Genomic DNA, 19,178 nt, shown 5'->3' with positions numbered 1-19,178 from the left:
GAAGAGGAGAAAATTGTCAGAAGAACGTAACTTAATGTAACCAGAGTCGTTATTGGAGAAACATTTCAATACTGGAGAGCAATGAAGGAACAGGTGTGTCAAGATGCGCAGTTCGCAAAAATTCTTCTCGACAGGAAACAGTGATTATTCTTTCTTTGGGGAATAATTATTGTTGTACTGTTATTTAAGTATATTGACGTTGATTGTGTACTGCAGTTGTAAGGCAGTGACCAGTCTGCTACATGCTAGTTGAAATGGGAGTAGCGTCGAATGATCTAACTTTGCGTCTTATGTGTTTATTATCATATCATTTCACATAATGAATCCACTGACGCGAGTCACGCGACATAGCATATGCCAGTGGTAAACTAACACTCGTGTTCAAATACTCATGCACGAGTTTTGGAAGGCGTTTCCTAGAAATGAGCTGTGAAGGAGGGAGGCTGTTCTTATGCATGCACTCATTTAAAAAACTCAGTAACGGTCTTTGGATTCTCAGTCGGCGGAAACATCCTCTTTTGCGCCTTTAAACTCTTCTGTAGTTATATTGTCTACTAAGACCGACGGAAAATTGAAAGTTGAGATTTTCTGGGCAGATATGGTTAGAAACTATACTCTCATTCTGGCATAATTGTGTCCGAAAATAGCCCCCTGCTATTGAAAGTTACCAAGGGGACTATTTTCGGGCAGTGTGTCATATCGCAACTTAAAATTTTCCGTCACTCTTAGTACACGATGTAACTACAGAAGAGTAAAGTTTTAAATAGGAAAAATATCGAAACTCTTTGGTTATTTTTTAGCACAATGCTAATGGTCTAATCAGATTCAATGCATTATGCTAAGCTATGCTAAAAGTGGTACAGCCAGACCCAGAGGTCAGCTGAATGGATTCCAAAATGGTAAAAATCAAATGTTTAACTCCATGGGAGCTGGAAAATTAGCAATTTTCAAAAAAAGTGGAGTGTCAACCAATGAGATAAAAATTCAGCAGGACTTTTCTCTGTCACCAATGACACATAAACTCTAACCAGACGGGCCTCATTTTTAGAGTAATGGGTTTTATTCAGCTCAGCAGGCCTACAGGGCAAACAGTGTCATTTAATTTAAAAAAGAAGACATGATCAATTTTATCGCCGTTGTGACAATTGACAACTGCCATCTAGAAAAAGAATATGAATTATAGTAGGCCGGTAATTTGCTGGCACTTCTAAATGATGCCGATGAGAGCGCTCTCCAAAGCACACTGCATACTTTCATTACAACTCTTCTGTTCCCCTGCAGGCCAGCTGCTGTGCCAGCTTGGATGCAGTTAATGCTTTAACACTGGAACATCATTTCAAGGTCTCAGGGAATTACTTGCTCTTTCTGGCCTGTTTTACCTGTATTTATTTTATACAGAGTCACCTGTCGAGCAGCCGCGATTATGCATGCATGACTGGGCCAGGCCAATGCAGATCCGCGGGGCTTTTTCACAGATCGCTCGCTGACCTGCTTTGTGCTTTCATCCTGCCTTTAAGTACCGATCGCAAATGGCCAGGAACTAAATCAACAGCACATGAAAGGCGGCGAGCGTGGAGGAGAGGGGCACGAGGCTAAACAATCCCCTCCCCAGCCCCGCCGTAAACAACTTGGAATGTTCACGGAGAGCTGAACACATTCACCAGTGCCTGAACAGCACTGTCTGTTATGCAGATGAGCTGGCTTTAATTTCTACTCCACTGTTCTCAATAAAAACATTAATATTACCCAGCCCGGTTTGAGTGTTTACTTGGCCTCTGTCTGGAGGCTCTGAATATATTTGGGTTTTAAATATTGATATACAGTTTAGAGCTCTGTGAAAATCAGTGATCCAGTAAGAAACCACCTCTAAAATCATACATACAAGCTGTCTTAGTAGGTAAACTTTAAAACCAAAGGGGGAGAGCAAGTATAAAATATATAGAATAGTGAAGAAGGGGACCATTTTGCAGCACATGTGCTGTAGTGCATTGTAGAGTATAAGGGCTCTTTTAATGGCTTTAAAGTCTTTGTAAAGTCATTATAGAGAATTGTTTCTAAACACTGAACTGCACTTTACAGCGCGTCGTGAATGTGTTAGCATTTAGCCTAGACCCATTCATTCCTATGGTACCACACAGGGAAGCCACCAAACATTTCCGTGTTTTCCCTATTTAAAGACTGCTACATGAGGAGTTATACCAGTAAATATGGTGCCAAAAAATATAACTTTTTTGGTACTAGGGCTGTGACGATAACCGCGTCACCGCAGTAATGAGATGACTACCGCGGTGCTGAGGTCATCATCGTCATCACCGCACTTTTTTATATTTTCATTATTTATTTATTTTGCTGGTGAAAGTTACAGAAGTCATATTCTGTATGATATGAACTATACACAAAAGTCATTGTTAATCATAATTTACTGTCTTCCATCCTGTGTTCAGGGCTTCTAGAGAAAAATACAGCTTTCCGCGCAAGGGGGAGGGATTAAACATATATAGGGGTTTACTATGTGCGCGTGTCTGATTATTGTTATTTAATCACTTAGTTTCAGTACTTGGTGTCTGCAGAAAATGTTCAATTAAATACACACAAATAGCCTACTGTCACAGGTGCAATCTTCTTAAACATGAAGCCATTACTTTAAGCGCGTCATGCCCAGGTGCTCTGATATTAATTGCATGCCATGGAACCGTACCAACTCACTCACTGCGCGAGTAACTAAATCTCAAGTGCATCTCACAGCCACGCGCATTACATTATTCAGGTGCAAGAAGGTGTCCGGGCAGAATGAAATGCGCGTTGGTGATGATAAGAATAGCATAATTACTTAAAACTATAATAGGCAAACATGCCAACTATAGTTATGAAGGCTAGCGCGATCAGCTGTAGACCTATATGTCTGACTATCGTAGCGAGGAAATGCCACTATCTAAAATCACATCTTTTGATGATTAACTATCATGTAGCATTTGTCGGACTTGGGAGCACCAAACATACCTTTGGTAAAGCATAAAACTTCAGCCCAGCAATGACAGTTTGAAATCTCCAAGACTTTTGCGAGATGAGCGAAGTACCAAAGGGACAGCACAGCAGTCAGGCAGGTGAGCGCTAACATACTGACAGCGTGACTCGCTAATGGTTTAAACTAATTCCTCCAGCTCGGGATCAAAAAACTCTTATTACGTTCTTGATTATGTAAATGGGCAGCAGAAATTTAAAGCATTGATTGGAGTATCTATAAGTTTTGCGCAGTTATTTACGGGATGATGCAATAGGCTATTTCGTTTCGTATCTGCTTTGAAAAATTCTAATGAAACATATTAACTATAGTAACATGAAATAGTATTTATTTTAGGGATGCACCGATACCACTTTTTCCATCTCCGATCCGATTCCGATACCCGAATTCTGAGTATCGGCCGATTCCGATACCTACCGATCCGATACTACTGTATTTTTCTTGAACAATTTAAATTACACACAGACAAACACTATATATATATAAAAATGTGTATAGTGCTTTCTGTTAAATCTAGCATAATATAATTATATTATATATAATCATATAATTATAATTTTAAATGTAAAAACCAATAATTTAAAATGATTTACAAGTTACAAGAACATTAGTAATTATTAACCATGGCAGTTTTTAGGAGAAAATAAAATAGGCACGTTTGATCAAATAAGTATGCTAAATATATTTTCCTTAATTGCACAAAAAGTCACAGTAAAAAAGCTTTAGTGTGCAGATGGTTATTTTGGGAATTATTCACTTAACCGGACCTTTTATGCACATTTCGGGTGCAGAATTGATGCGCCTAAATCATAGTGAGTGCGTCTAAATCATACTGCGCTTCCTGGGTGCAGCATTGATGCTCTAGAAGCATCCTCACATAGGAACCCTCGCTCCGCAATGGAAAGTTACGTTCATAACTATTAAAACACAAAGAGATTAGATGCATCGTGTGCTCAGCACATACTGAATTCCATCCATCCAACACATTACAGAGACTTTATAAAATCTGATCTTTAAAACAGCCTACAGATATTGAGTGTGTTCGTGTGTTGAATGACGCGTTTCATCCGTCCGCTTCACCTGTGCATTAACTCAGCACATACTGAATTGCATCCATCCTACAGCTTACTGAGACTTTGTAAAATCAGATCTTTAATAAAGCCTAACATTACAGTTATTGTGTGTGTGCGTGTGTTGAATGACGCGTTTTTATCCGTCCGCTTCACCAGTGGATTAACTCAGTTTGCAAGTAAGTTACAGTGTTTCTGTGAACATTAATATCTTTAAATGTGCGTTTGTTCCTTCACATGAAGCTATTGAGTGTAAGATGACTTTGATTATAGTGCATAAAAACGTTAATGGTGCTTTTATAATACTTTGTCGTTTTAATCGCTTGTCAGTGACAACCATGGGTAACGTGCAGTATCGGAATTGGATCGGTCCTGTTAGTCCGATATCCGATCCAGCAAAAAAGGCCGGATCGGCCCCGATACCGATCCAGAATATCGTATCGGTGCATCCCTAATTTATTTTCAATATCTTTTGAGTTTAATATGAATTATGGAACAGTTTTAGTTATTGGTTGTAACCCATTTTATTGTGCAATAAATTATTTAACGTTGAACCAGTTGCGTTTGGAGGAATGCGTTATATGCACGGAGTGTTACCCGAAAAACACTCTAAAAATGTCTAAAGAAATTGGAATCAAGGTTTTGCTTACAAGAAACAATGTTAAGCAACATGTTCTGTCTAGGTTTTTTCCTGGTTGCTATTTTATGATATGTATTGTACAAAATGGGTTATAAACAATGACAAAAAATTATATAATTCCTATTACCTTCAAAACATGTATATAAAAAGCTATGGAAATACATATTATTTCATGTTTTTAATAATAAATAAGAATACTGTTCCCCGATGCTTTGACGGGGGGTGCGGGGGGGTCTGGTTTGGGGTCGCTTGGGCTTTGGGGGGTTACTGTTGTGTGGTTAACCGCATAACCGCGTGATTTTTTGATGCTTCACCGCGGTGAGAAAAAAATCCTAACCGTCACAGCCCTATTTGGTACCATAGGAATGAATGGGGCTAGGCTAAATGTTAACAAATTCACAACGCGCTGTACAGTGCACGCATTGAAAAAAGATAGGTATGTTTTAATTCGTCTAGGTTGAGGTAATAACATAGTTTAATATAGCAAAAGGGTAGACTATTCCTTTAATTTACTTGCATTTCTTTTTAAATCTTAAAAATTTGCTTAGGTGGTTATTAACACATTTTTCTGTTGTAGAACAGACTATGAACACATTTATTATTGGACTTTACACTGACTTTAATAATTTTTAATTTGAGCATGTAAAAATTATCTAAATGTTTTGTTTTAAATCGTATATTATTATGCATTATAAGAATATGCTGAAAAACGCACACTTTTATTGCAAGTAACAGTAAAAGGGCGCTAATGTAGCATTGTGATCACTTTCCTCTGCCCGGCCATGTGAAGACCTCGACCCAGAATGCACTGCGTGTAACAGTAAAGGGCCTTTCACATTATAACAACAACTATAACGTTAACTATATTACGCACACATCACCAAACAATAACGATACATTTATGCTAATTCGCTCACATGTATGGCACTCCCGCAAATCAATTGCTTTAATATTGCATATTTCTTGTAATAAAAACGTTTGCAATTGTTTACATGCAATTGTCACTGAATATGTAAATATGCTGTTCGTGTTGCATTTACACAATGGGTAACCAGCAGTTTGTGGGTAACTAATAGTTTGTGTAAACGCTTACCTTTTGGCGTAGTTAATGCAGTAGAAGTAAAAGCATTGCGTAGTCAATTTCACAGCAACTGCATCAGCGCTGGATACCTGAGGTCATTTTATGTCATAGACCTCAGCAATGAGCTTCACTGTCATTTCAAGTGTGCGTGCACTTGAAGTTCAAATAGATTTGATTGGCTGTCAAATGGTTTATCGTTCATCAAAAAAATCTTTTAAAAAGTGATCACAACGATATTGTTCATTGTACCTTTATCATGTTAGTTGTGAGGTGAACTCCATTATTCTCTTTAATAAAAAATTGTTTTAAAACTGTATTTTTTTATAGTTATAATGTGAACAGCCCTTAACAGTAATAGCGGCTGTCAAATGTTTATATTAAATTCAGGATCACATTTTGAGATTTTTTAAATAAAAAAAAAATTTAAAGTGTGGGTAGCAACGGTTTTGGTAGTATTCCAATCGCATTTGTATGCTGTAGCATGCTATAAATGCCTTATGAGGCAAGTCAAAAACAATATTAATAAGCTATCAACAAAAGAAGAATAGTCCAGGGCGCACAGAACTACGCTCCGTGACGGATCTGACGCAAGCCAATTAGAAAGCAGCCTCAGGTCACCTGTCAAAAGTTTGTGTAATAATACTTTTAATAAATGCTAACATATCTGCCAGGCAAAAAGTGCAAATAAATCTTTTAATTTCAAGATGATTTTGCATAATATAATTTACTTTAATGTTTAACTTGTTTAAACAATCTTTTTCTCTGGACAATTTGAAATATTGCAATGCAGTGAAGATCCTAGAGGAACAATTAATATACGTGTGTGTGTGTGTGTGTGTGTGTGTGTGTGTGTGTGTGTGTGTGTGTGTGTGTGTGTGTGTGTGTGTGTGTGTGTTCTGCATGTATACATGTTTCCCCAAGATGTTACTCATCGCATACAGATTCATGGTTTTGATTCATATTCATCAATGTAAAAAAATATTCCAGGCATGATATGAAAACAGCCTCCATATTCAAGTTCCCAAGTTGCTTTTACTTTGCTTTAATAAGAAACCCCAAAGACTTTCAGAGTGGCATTTCCATATTTTGTTTTTCATAACCTTTACAGCTTGCCAATAACACACCCACCTCTCTTGCTTTTGCAAACAGATCATATAATTTAAATCAGGGTTTGAGTTTTCCATTTGTTTAGAGTCAACTGGTAAAAGGCATTCAGAGCTTCTAAAGGTAACACTTATCTGTCATATTTCTACAAATGTTGACAGTGAGGAAATGAATCAGTCAGCTGCGGTATTCACAAAGCAACATCTGAGGCCTGGGGAATGAGGGCCACTTGTTCAGTATAGTGTACGAGGGAAAATATCTCCCCTCTCAGCGGTACACACAATATAGCAGCTGCCTAAATTATTCATCCTGTATGAATGCAGCACCAAAACTCCAGCCTCTTAATCTGTACTTTATATTCCATTTTATATTTTACAGCTTTGTTTACTTCAAAACTGAGATAAAGAGCCTTTCTTTCCCAAAGCATAGTGGTCTAGCATTTACTATCGAGAGCAAAGAGTACAGTTTTATATAATTTCCTTAAATCACTTTATCTAAAGTTTTGTCAATTGCTTTAACCTTACTTGCAAACAGGTGAAAACATAGGACATTATCAGGATATACTGTAGGGGTAACCAGGATACAAACTATGTGTTATACAGTACTTAACAGAATTAGTGGCTCTCCTGAAAAGGAGAGGACTACAATTTTTTTGTAGCATTCATTAATTTAGTCCCGTGCTTTTAAAGGAGAGCTTGTAGATTGTGAAAACATAAACATGGCTAAAAAGCCCAACCATCAACATTGTCAAATTACAAAACAGATTGCTTTACCATTAAAGGTGCAGAAACATTAGTGGTGTATTTACCCAATACAGGCAAGTTTGGTTCTGCCCTCTTGTTTCTACTGGGGTCTTGAGGCTTAAGTGGTCTTGACCTGCTCTGGAGGCCACTCTGAGGGGCCACGGTGATGGGGCTGGTCCAGGGGCCGTCACTATCCCCATCCTCTGCAAAAAGACTCAATTTACTTACTTAACTTCCAATTAGTCAAATTAACAAATTTTGAGTTCCAGCTAAGATTAGGAAGATCATGTCATGGACCATATTGTTGACCTGATTTTGGTTGCACAAGAGAACAGATCTGCAGATGCTACTGTGTTACACTGTGTTGTATTTTTAATGGGATCTTTATTGCTCAAGTGTCAAACTATTAAAAGGTATTATTGGTATCCAAAGACATGAATCACATTAAAACTATAAAATACCCAACTGAAATGAATAGAAACTGTGAACTATGAAAAAGACAGCTTTGTGCATTATAAAAATATAAAATGTGCACTTACAAGAAAGGAAATTGAACAAAAAGGTTAAAATAGAGGACATTAGTATAAAGAGGCGTGCAAAGGTGAGACCAAATACAATTGGGAGTATAGTTCTAAACAAAACAGGGTACAAGCAGGTCCAAAATACACTAATAATACCAAACATGAATATCAGCTGACGTCACTCACATCTCAAACTTGTTTTCCCCATTTTGAATACCTGAAGTGGTCGCAAAAAAACTAGAAGCTATGCCTTCAATATGTTGTGAGCATCAAAATCGCTATTTTTACAACACTAAGAAGGCTCGACACGACATTTCTCGAACTATCACCTGTGTCTCTACACGTGAACTTGACTATTGAGAACATTGTTTGTGAACACAGAGTTTACTAAAAAGAAGGTTTTGAACAACTGACTTTGGCTGTTTTGGTGTCCGCTTGCCACCATCTTGCCAGTCAAGATGTATCGATCTCCGAATGCGACGTAAGTAGGGAGGAGAGTAAAGATGGATAGCTCCTAAAGCATAGCTCCACATAACTGCACGGATAATTGTTTGTTTTGTCGCAAGTGAAAAACAATATTGACCTTCTAGTTGAAAAAGGAGCCTCATATGACAATCATTCATTTGCATTCGAGATCGATTCTTTATGTCTGGCAGAGATGGCGAGGGGACACCATAACAGCCAAAGTCAGTTGTACAAAACCTTTCTTTTAAGTAAATTCTGTGTACACAAACAATGTTCTCAATGCTCGCGTTCATGTGTAGAGATCCAGGTGATACTTCGAGCAAAGTTTCATGTTGTGTCGCGCCTTGTGTTGTAAAAATAGTGGTAGTTTGGTAGCACCGGACAGCGGCTGGAAGAACGCATCAGGTAGGCATCACACCCTAACCAAGATATTTTTTTTAAAGTAGCATTTCTTTTCATGACAGTTAAGGTGCAAACTGTTGTCTTTCGTAGCCATTTTCTGTATCCGTAAAAATCATAGACAGTAAAAGAAAAGAAATACGTAAATCGTAGCAAGCAAGCCAATGCTTGATTTGGTGATTGATAGCTAAAATTTCTACAGTAGCTACATGCACCAACAAACCAAACCTCAAAACTTGACCAAACTTGCTAAACAATAACAATGCAAAATATTAGGTAAGTCATAACAGCTTATTCATGGAGAAAGTTTGGTGTTTGATTCAGTCCACAATTGTCTAACCAAGCAATTCGCATAAAGCACAGCACATCAGCTACAATGCAACAGTAATGCAGAACCAGGATCTGTTTACAAAAAGCCTTTGTTATTTGTATAATTTATAGACGATTTGAATGGAGATGATCTGATAACATGTCAGACTGGAACACAGCCAGAAACAATTTGATATCAGGGTAGATGTTTTTTTCCTGAATATCCGGGAAAGCAGCTGTGATAGATGAACAGAGGAAGTAAAATAGCGGGATGTTCTGAGATTTAGCGCAATGCATGAATGTCTAATCCAATTGCAGGTCATGAAACAGAGGCGTGATTAGAAGAGTCAGTCTTTCTTTTCCCCTTTCATTTATTTCTAATTTTTCATTTTATACCTCTCGTTCTCTCAAGCCCTGCCAGCATCTCTTTCTTTCCCACCAAGCGCTCGCCAAATTTTCAATGTAACTGAGGTCTTAGTGGGATTGTGTAAGCAGATTCCTAATTTTATTGAGAGACTTTAAACTGTTAATAAGTCTCAATTCAGACGTTTCTACGCGAGTTTGAACTAACATACAGTAAGGATCAAAAGACCCCTAGTATAGCATGCTAATATTACTTTTACATGCTTTCTGTGTTATGGTCCTAAATTGTGCAAGACCTCATGACATAAAACCCCTTTGAATCCCTTAAAATGTATGTTACATTTTGTCCAACTCATAAATGTAATAACATAACAATAAAGCAAAGTATTATTGTCCCACAAGGCTTAACACTAGATGAACAAACCTTTGTTAAAACTGCACATTTCGCAACAAAATACAAATCACATTTACTGTATAATTATTTGCCAGACATTTTAAAGCGATTTACAGTGCATTCAATGTAACTTTTAAACAGTTTTACTCGTATTGAACCCACAACCTTTTGCACTGCAAACACAACGCCCTACCAGTTGAGCAACAGGAACACCTTATCATTTTATCTTTGCAACAACAAATGTATTTTAACACACCATTACAAGAGGAAACTATCTAGAAAACCAATTTAACAGCTTCCAACCGTTTCTAATTTGCTATAAAGACAGTCTCCTGTTTACACCTCTCCCAACAGAGGAATTATTTGGTAGCCCCATCTACCACCTCCAGACTGGCACTTGTCGTTGTGGTAATTGTGTAAATTTGCATGCATCTGTGATGACTGGCTAAGGCAAGAACTGGCACGGCCATCGCCCCTACCGATTGCAGCTGTCAGTGATGTCTATTAACAATGATGAATCACTCTCTCTCTTCTCAATCCAATCATAGAGACCACAGCAGGACTTAGATCTGGTCACCTCTGACTAAATGATTTTTGGACAGCGTAGGGTGGCGTGCCAGTGCCTGGAGAGTATGCACAGCTGATGGTTTATGTTAGATTGCGCTATTAGACTGCGGGTAGGAAAATCAACTTCTGAATTTTTTGTCTGGCCTAGTATAGCAATAACTGTTATTTATTGCACACACGCACACACAAATGGACATATTTCAGTTACAATAACATTACAACAAAAACATCCACAATTAAGTGCTATTTGTTTCTTGGGTTATAATCAGCGAGAGTGTTTGATTTCTCTGCATTGTGCTACAGAGGATGCCAAACAGCAGCATGAATAAATGATGAAAGTAAACAGGGACGGCCATAACACTAAAAACTTCAACCGACTGCAAATCTGCAACAACTTTTTCACATGCACATAGTTTGGTGGTTAAATGTACTACCGGCTATTATCGCTGAAATAAACAAATATATAAGGGGTATGAGATATTCATAAAACACAAAACAAACATAAAAATATAATTGCTGAAAAAGAATTAAACAGCACTGGGGACATTCAATGCAATACTCTGCACAACACATTTGATGAGTCATCTACACACATTTCTCATTTTGTCTGTGTGGCCCTGTAGTTTAGGGGTCAAGGTCAATGGATATCAATTACTTTCTTCAGCTTTCCGGCTCTTCTCTCATCCCCCCCTTTCCTTTTGAAGGATGTTTGACATCCAGAAAGCAGGAAGACAGATAGTAGACTGGATGTGATGGCTATTTGATAAGTCCAATGCAACTTACACTATATTTATAAAAATATAAAGGTGCTTAATGCTGCGTTTACACCAACCGCGGTATCGGCGTGAAGCGCGAGTGATTTCAATGGTAAGTCAATGTGAGGACGTGTTGACGCGCGTCTTTAGGTCCCACGGCGCGGATTAGGCGCTTGGTGCATCGCAGAAGACGCGTTTCCGCCTCATTCGCGTGTCTAGTTCACGCGAAAGGCGCGAATTGAGCATTGTGCGTGGTACGCACGAATGGTGCTTTTTGTTCATTTTGCGGTTCACACAAATTTGCGGCTGACGCTTGTTGAAAAATTTGAACTCTGACGTGCGTCAAATGCTTGCTTTTCTCTACTTCGCTCTACACGCGCGAATGCATTCAAACTGTTCAAGCTGCAAACTAGACGCGGTTTTGACGCCTGAAACGCGGTTGGTGTAAACGCAGCATAAAGCCTATGTTTGGTTCTTCAAAGAACCCTTCAGGCAAATGCGGCTTTCATATAGGCTGCGGTGTGCGCTGCGCTCGCCAAACGATTTGTGCTCTGTGTACCAGACCAAAGTAGGCAGGGTTTTCAATAAACTACTACAGTGTTTATATATTTGCGTTAAATAGTCGATGAGGAATACAGAGACTGATGTTGCCCGTCTCCAGTTCACGTAGCTGCCTAACTACAACAAGCTACTTGACTTAAAACACACCTGACATGCTAACTTGAATTGCTACGTGTTTTCCATGACACGGCTTTCCTTCCGATGTCTCTGTAGGAGCATAAACTTGTATTATAAAGCTCCGGGAATTCCGAGTATAAGCTTTTCGTCCATTTTGCTTGTTTGGATGCCCCGTTTCTATTGGCCGCGTGGGTAATCGTCACAGAGCGCAGCGTAAAAGTTAAACTATTTTTAACTTTGACCGCAGAGTGAGGGCAAGCTGCCGCTGCTGTGCTCGCGCTTTGTTTGACGCAACCAAAAACCGCCCTCGCGTGGCGCAAGCCATTGAAATTAATGGGTTTCATAGCGAAGCCCACACCGCATTCTATGTGAAAGCCGCAAAAGGTTCTTAAAAGGACCATTCATTTTCACCTCTTACCACACTGAAACTTTTATGCAAAAAAAAAAAGGTTCTTTGGATGTTAATGCTTTTATAAACCATTCAACATGAAAAAGAAACTTTTAGGAACCATTTTTTTATATAAGTTTAAAATCCCATTCACATCATGCTGTACTGTGAGTCTGTGAGCATTTCCCTCAGGAGTTTATAAGTCCTCTATCAAGTCCCTAAATGTCCCCTCCTGCACTTCTCTCTTTATACACTTACTCTATCAATGACATTTATTCAATAGCAAGTGTTATTCAGAGGTAAGATGGTCTTTTAAAGGAGAACACTTAATGTGGCTCTCTTGAATACTTGAATATGATCAGTCAATCCCAGCATTCAGCGGTCACTTATTTTAGACAAATGACTGTTGTACATAGCAACACTTGTACTTCACAGTTTATTTTTGCAATTTATGTTTCCTACTGTACATTCTGTAGCAATCTTTAGGAATTAGCCAAATTATGAATTGCTAAACTAACTACTCTGCATTATAGGCTACTTCTTAATTGTTCTCAATGTTTTTACATTTTGGAAATTCTTGTACCTACACTTTTACAGCCCATTCAAATGGAGATGCGTTTAGCTGTATACATGTAAATTTTGCATCGTATCAGCCAGTGGTGGCCGGTGACTTCTTTTTCCAGGCCGCACGATGCGAAGTTAGTCACAACATGTATGTTGCACGTCATGTGTGGTTCTTCATTTCAAAATATTTGTTTGGCGTGTCGAGTGAACCTATGTGCATCACGTGTTTTGTCAAAATAAATGCCTGTTGCAGATGCATCTAAAAGTTTATGATAAACAAATTAGAGTTTACTGTTAAGAGAGTGTCTTGTGTGTATTTTGTGAACGTGAGCGTCTCTTTTATCATAAACGGTTTTGAAACGTGTGCAGCAGGCACTTATTTTGACAAAACATGTGATGTACATGGTTCACAGGATGCAACAGACACTTATTTCGAAAACACGAGCAACACACAACACTCCGAACACTTATTTTGAATTTGCGCTCCTCAGAAGAGCAGTCACGACTCACGACCCACCACTGGTAAAGGCATTTCATCCAAACCGGGTCCAAGAGTGGATAAACCTGAACATGAGACTCCTGCAGTTTCAAGTGTTCAGCCAATCCATTTATTTTGTGATGCGATGATGTCACCACCCCACATCTCGACCCTTTTCAGTTACTGCTAGATCATGTAACAGCAGCAACAACAAATGGCGGACATGTTTGTGTCCGTGCTGCAGATGGTAGTGAGCCAAAGCTTTATTAAAGCAAAATTTTCTGCTTCTTTGCTACTACAGTGAGCAAGGAATGATTATGGCCAACAACAAGGTTTATGCGCATGCTCCACGTATTTGTCTCCGTTTTAGTGTATCTCTGTGGCAGAATTACAGGCCTTAGTTATATAATAATAAAGTTCCATTTAGATCCTGTACTGTACCTCACCATAACATTCTGAGCTTTAACAGTCAGATGATCCTCTGATACACTTCAAAGCAAGAGCTGAGGTGAAAGGAAAACTGAGAGAAACACAGGAATCAATGGTTTCTTGTACTCACAGCATCAAGTTTCTATTTTAACATGGCTCGTTATTGATTGGTTTTCATAACGGATGCTTCCCTTAGCTGCGGCTAGTTCCAGGAGGACAGAAGATAGTTTATCAGAACAAACTCCAATATAGAGAAAGGGGAGCTGGAAAACGATAGTCTGATAGTTCCTTGTTCGCCCGCCTGATCTAACACCCAAATAACCATTCCATCAGCATGAAATGCTTTTGTATTGGACGATGGACCTTTCCAGAACAAGCAGCGTGGTGCAGCAAGCTTTTATTGTGGGCAGTGGATTCTGACATTGATGGGTGAGTGGTTTAACAAGAGCCAGTCTAGTGCTGAGCTCCACTTTGGTTCGGATGAAAGCAGTTCTGGTGTTTTGTGTCAAGAGAGGCATCAAATACTGTATTGGCACGGCAGAGAGCAATGCTAGATGCTGTTTGAAAACAGCACAACTATCAATGGCATGTGAATGGGGACGCTAAGTACTTGCTAATTAACAACAAAGAGAACACTACGTTTTACATGTTTTATTGCTGTCACAGTGCTAAAGTCTTACATAAACTGTGTCTGTGTTGGGTTTGTGGTGCCAGCACACTGTTGTACTGGTATAGTAATGCTTTCTGTCTGGAGCCGATTACCCAAGAGCAGCTCTGACACAAGCTGGCTGAAGGTGTTGAAAGCTCCGCAGAATCATGTCAGTTAGGGCTGCACGATTTGGGTAATTTTTCCCATTGCGGTTATTGATGCTTATATTGCGATGTGCGATTGCGATTATACTATATGGTATCATGAGTCAACTTGATGGGTTTTAAGGAAAATCCACACACAGTTTAGCTAAAATGTGTATTTGTAAAACTAGAAATGTTTTCGTATTGCCACGTGATGTAGCAACTGCTCAGTGTCAGTAATCCTAAATCCAAAATACCACCATACAACAGACGTAGAGTTTTTTTTTTTAGCTACCAGATCACTGTCAACCTCCTCTGCATCCATCTTCGCTCTGGTATAAGTGACGAAGCACACCACACATGTGCATGCCATACGTGCACTGCCTTTTTTGTTCGTTTTTCTTTCTTTTTTTAAACGGCAAGGAAAATCATCAAACAGTTATCAGAAAGTTTGTGTTAAAAGTCCACACATTTATTTATTTAATATAATTGCAACATTTTGCTGTCATATAATCGCACAGGCTGACATCGCGATTGCGATTGCGATGCGATTAATTGTGCAGCACTAATGTCAGTGCAGGGATTTTCAGAGAGTTGGACGGCAAACCTGGAAGGTCATACAACTCACACTGCTGAAGGTTTACACAGACAAAAATAGATTATGTAACCCTCCACTGACAAGTAATAAAGAGTGTATCATTGTTCATGCACTATTTAGATCCAAAATCTTGCTTACCTTTAAAAATAAAGGTGCTTAAAACTATTTTAGAACTATTTAGTCAAAGTTTCATAAGTGTCATGTAAATCATGTACTTTAGCTGGTTCAAAACGGCACTGCAAGATTGGTTACTCGATCTAAGAAGTATGACCACATAAGCCCAATTTTGGCATCTTTACACTGGTTACCATTTAAATATCACGTACATTTTAAAATATTGCTTATCACCTATAAAGCCTTAAATGGTCTTGCACCTTCATATCTTCGCAAATTACTATCAGAATACAAACCATCACGTACACTGCAGTCCCAGAATTCCAGTCACTTAATTATCCCAAGAATATCAAAAGTGTCTAAAGGTGGTCGATCCTTTTCCTACTTAGCCCTTAAGCTCTGGAATGATTAGATTAGATTGATGATTATATTTACCAAAAAAGTTCGAGAATCAGACACAGTTGAACACTTTAAATCTGAACTAATCTCTTTAACAAAACATTCACATAATTTGTCTAGTAAATGTACTTATCCCCCTATAGCTTGTCCGGAACAAAGCATTCACATAACTCGTCTGGGTAATATACTTATGCCGCAGTAGTTAGCCTGTCTGGAACCGAGTGGATATTAAACCACAATACTGTATGTCCTGAGGACATTGAGACTAACAGACCCAGTTCCTACTGCCGTAAGGCTGACCAACGACCACCAGCCACACTGTTTAATCTACTTATTCGTGGTTTAATCCTAGCCGCTGTACTCTGCTGCTCATGTTGTCCACCAATTTTTCTGTGTTTTCTGTTTTTATTAAAGCCGCTTTAAAAAGTTAAACAATTGTGAAAAGCGCTATATTAATACAATTGAATTGAATATCTGGTCTTATTTATGTCTTTAAAATGCACAATTCGATACTGAAAAGTGGGATGGGAAGCCTCCATAAAGGAGAGCAATAGACATGGGAGGATTAACATCTTGCAACACCCAAGCACTAGATTTCCTTCACATTTTTAAAATGGTAGTAAAAAAAAAACAACACACTGGAGTAGTGCTGGGCGATAATTCGATAACGATAATTTTACCGATATAAACTTTTCCGATAAAACGATAAGGGAAGTTCGATAAGTGATCGATAATGTTTACGCACTGTGCGTAATGTTGCGCGAGCACTTCCGGAGGCGGCACGCGCTCTTGGTTTACAATCACAGTGTCAGTTAGACTTGAAGGAGTGGAAGATGAGGCAAGTTATTCATTTATTAGTAGAGACCTATGATTTTCGCGATGCGGATAACGCGGACGGAATCACGAAATCCAAATGCGCGGAAACATTTTCTTGTGTGTAATGTTGGACGCGCAAACAGGGTTCGTCAAACACAGCAGACACAATAGGTGCAGTATACTTTCATTCAGCGTCTGCCTTGTGCACGCACAGCTTTAAAAGTATATTTACAGGACATTCACAAATTCAGGACACTGAGGAAAAGCAGCAGCTCCACCACTGCAGTGAATATAGCGTTTGCGTATGTGCGCTCCCACAGCAACGTGACACTCTTGACATCCATTTATCAGCGTGTATAGCTCGTATATGTATAACACACGCGTGATCACTGAACTAAGTTTTCTTTCTTGTTTAAGTGAACATAAACAGCTGTTACTCAGTATATTGAAACTTAAAGCAGTCTGTCTTGGGTCTTAAAGTGACAGTAGTCTGCTAATTTTGTGTCAGAAATGTGTTGATTTCATAACAAATAGATTTACATTTAATACAGATGCATTAAAACAAGATTTTAGTACTTGTATTTGTCATGTTCTGAATAAAAAGTAGTTTAAAACCATTATTAACTGTCTGTTTTTTACAATTTTCATTCAGGAGCAAAAATCTGCCTTTAAATTTGACAGGAGTAAAGATTTGTTATTTATCATGATAATTATCGATATCGACTGATATGGAAAACATTTTCTCGATAATTTTTTTGGTCATATCGCCCAGCCCTACACTGGAGTGTCCAAAAAGCTACAAGTTTATACGACAACTCGTCCTTACACATAGCTGTGCTTTGCAAAATTGTTTGATGTCGTCCTCTTTTTTTTCATGGCTACCCTTTTATTTAGGCAATTTCAGTCCAGCCAACTCAGGCAGCATTTAGCTGGCTATTACACTTTGTGTCAAATTCTTTCATCGGCCCCATTTGTTTTACATGGCCACTGAGCACTAAATGACAACTGGCTGATATATCCAAAGACTTTATCAACAAACTCCACGATTTTACACCATGCATCTTTTTAACAATAACAAGCTCTTGTTTTCTCCAACTTTTTTGTCCCCTCAACTAGACTGATGAATTACCACTGTATGGGCATTTTTATGATTTTCAAAGGATCTGAAGTTGTTCCAGTTTAGATGCTCTGCAGCGGTACATGGGGAATTAGACACTGCTCTGAGATGCAGATCGGCAGAGCGATGCCCGGAGAAAGAGAGTAAACCGTGTTTGGTGCTTAGACTATCTCGGTTCTCTTCCTGAATAAAGCCTAATGATGTGGAGGTAATGCAAAGTCAACTCAGATCAGAGAAAGAGAGGCAAACTCTCAATAAATGTGAATATAATGCAGTTACTCAGAAAGGAATAGTTTTTTTTATTTCTATCTATCTACCTATCTATCTATCTGATGAGAAAGTTAGACTTACACATTATATATTTAATGTGCATCTGACTCTTACTCTATCACGGGCAGAAAGCGGAGTATCCACATTTATTTTATTCAAGTCAGATGTATTCAATAAAAAGTCAACAAAAAACACAGCTTATGTTTTTCTGTCCTCACCAAGTTGGTTTACATTTCTGTCCATTTAGAGCCAAGACATATGTTTACAACAAAAAGCAGAGAGAGAGAGAGAACGTGAGAAAAAGAGAGAGAGAGAGAGAAATAACACCTGCCAGACTGTTCATCTACAGCAGTTCATGTAGTAACAAATAACAAAACCTTTGACCCAGGCATCACCCTGTCTTTGTATCTGTTTTATTGGCACATGGGTAAATCAGGAGCAGCAGACCTGAGAGAGGAAGCCTTTAAGCATTCAATAAGCCATTTAATTGAGTGGAGAACAGACATCAATACAGGTAGAAGCCAGCAGGATCCTCAGCAGGAAAACAGAGGGGAAGAGTAAACTGGTGTTTCACACACAACACCACAATGGACTCTTGAGCTTACAATTTTAGTTTAAAATTAATTTAAAATAGGCTCAGTAATGTCACAAAATATATAGTTCCTTTAAAATGTTTGCAGTTACAAAAACAAAATTCAGTTACTTTGTAATGAGATTTAAATATATAAAATGGGTTTTAAATGATAAGAGCACTGATGTGATAGGACTGATTATTGGCAGTAAATGTGACTGTCACAAATGTGCAAAACAAAATCAAACTGTCTGCTTTTATTTATTTAATTTGTTATTTAATAGTATTACAATGTAAGCTAAAATTGTATTCTAGGGTGCAATACTGCAGAGAAAGAAATGATGTAGATAGTAGTATTTAGCTATAGGCTGATGCTTTATGGCTGAGAGCATCCTTTTCTCCACTACTTTCAAAACAACTTATAGAATTTGTTTTACTGTATTAGATACAATAAATATTTTTACCTAGTTATTTTTAATACATAAAATAATACAGTTTGTATTAGGGTAAACAAATATGCCAAATAAAAAG

General features: G+C 38.3%; 1 protein-coding gene across 2 annotated transcripts in view; it reads right to left on the bottom strand.

The window, feature by feature from the left end:
- Positions 1–19,178, bottom strand: part of gfra1a (gdnf family receptor alpha 1a) — an 88,863-nt gene that overhangs the window by 66,181 nt on the left and 3,504 nt on the right. The window contains exon 4 of one of the 2 annotated variants that reach the window (XM_065296952.2): positions 7,726–7,863. The exons of the other annotated variant lie outside the window; for it this stretch is intronic. Coding sequence (XP_065153024.1) covers positions 7,726–7,863 — 138 coding nt within the window. The remainder of the gene's footprint in view (positions 1–7,725; positions 7,864–19,178) is intronic. 2 annotated transcript variants of the gene reach the window in all.

Source organism: Paramisgurnus dabryanus, chromosome 20, assembly GCF_030506205.2.
Source record: "Paramisgurnus dabryanus chromosome 20, PD_genome_1.1, whole genome shotgun sequence".
In the NCBI taxonomy this organism is placed as follows: domain Eukaryota; kingdom Metazoa; phylum Chordata; class Actinopteri; order Cypriniformes; family Cobitidae; genus Paramisgurnus; species Paramisgurnus dabryanus.
Note: the sequence above shows the minus strand (reverse complement) of the source record. Positions and strands in the feature narration are given on the sequence as shown.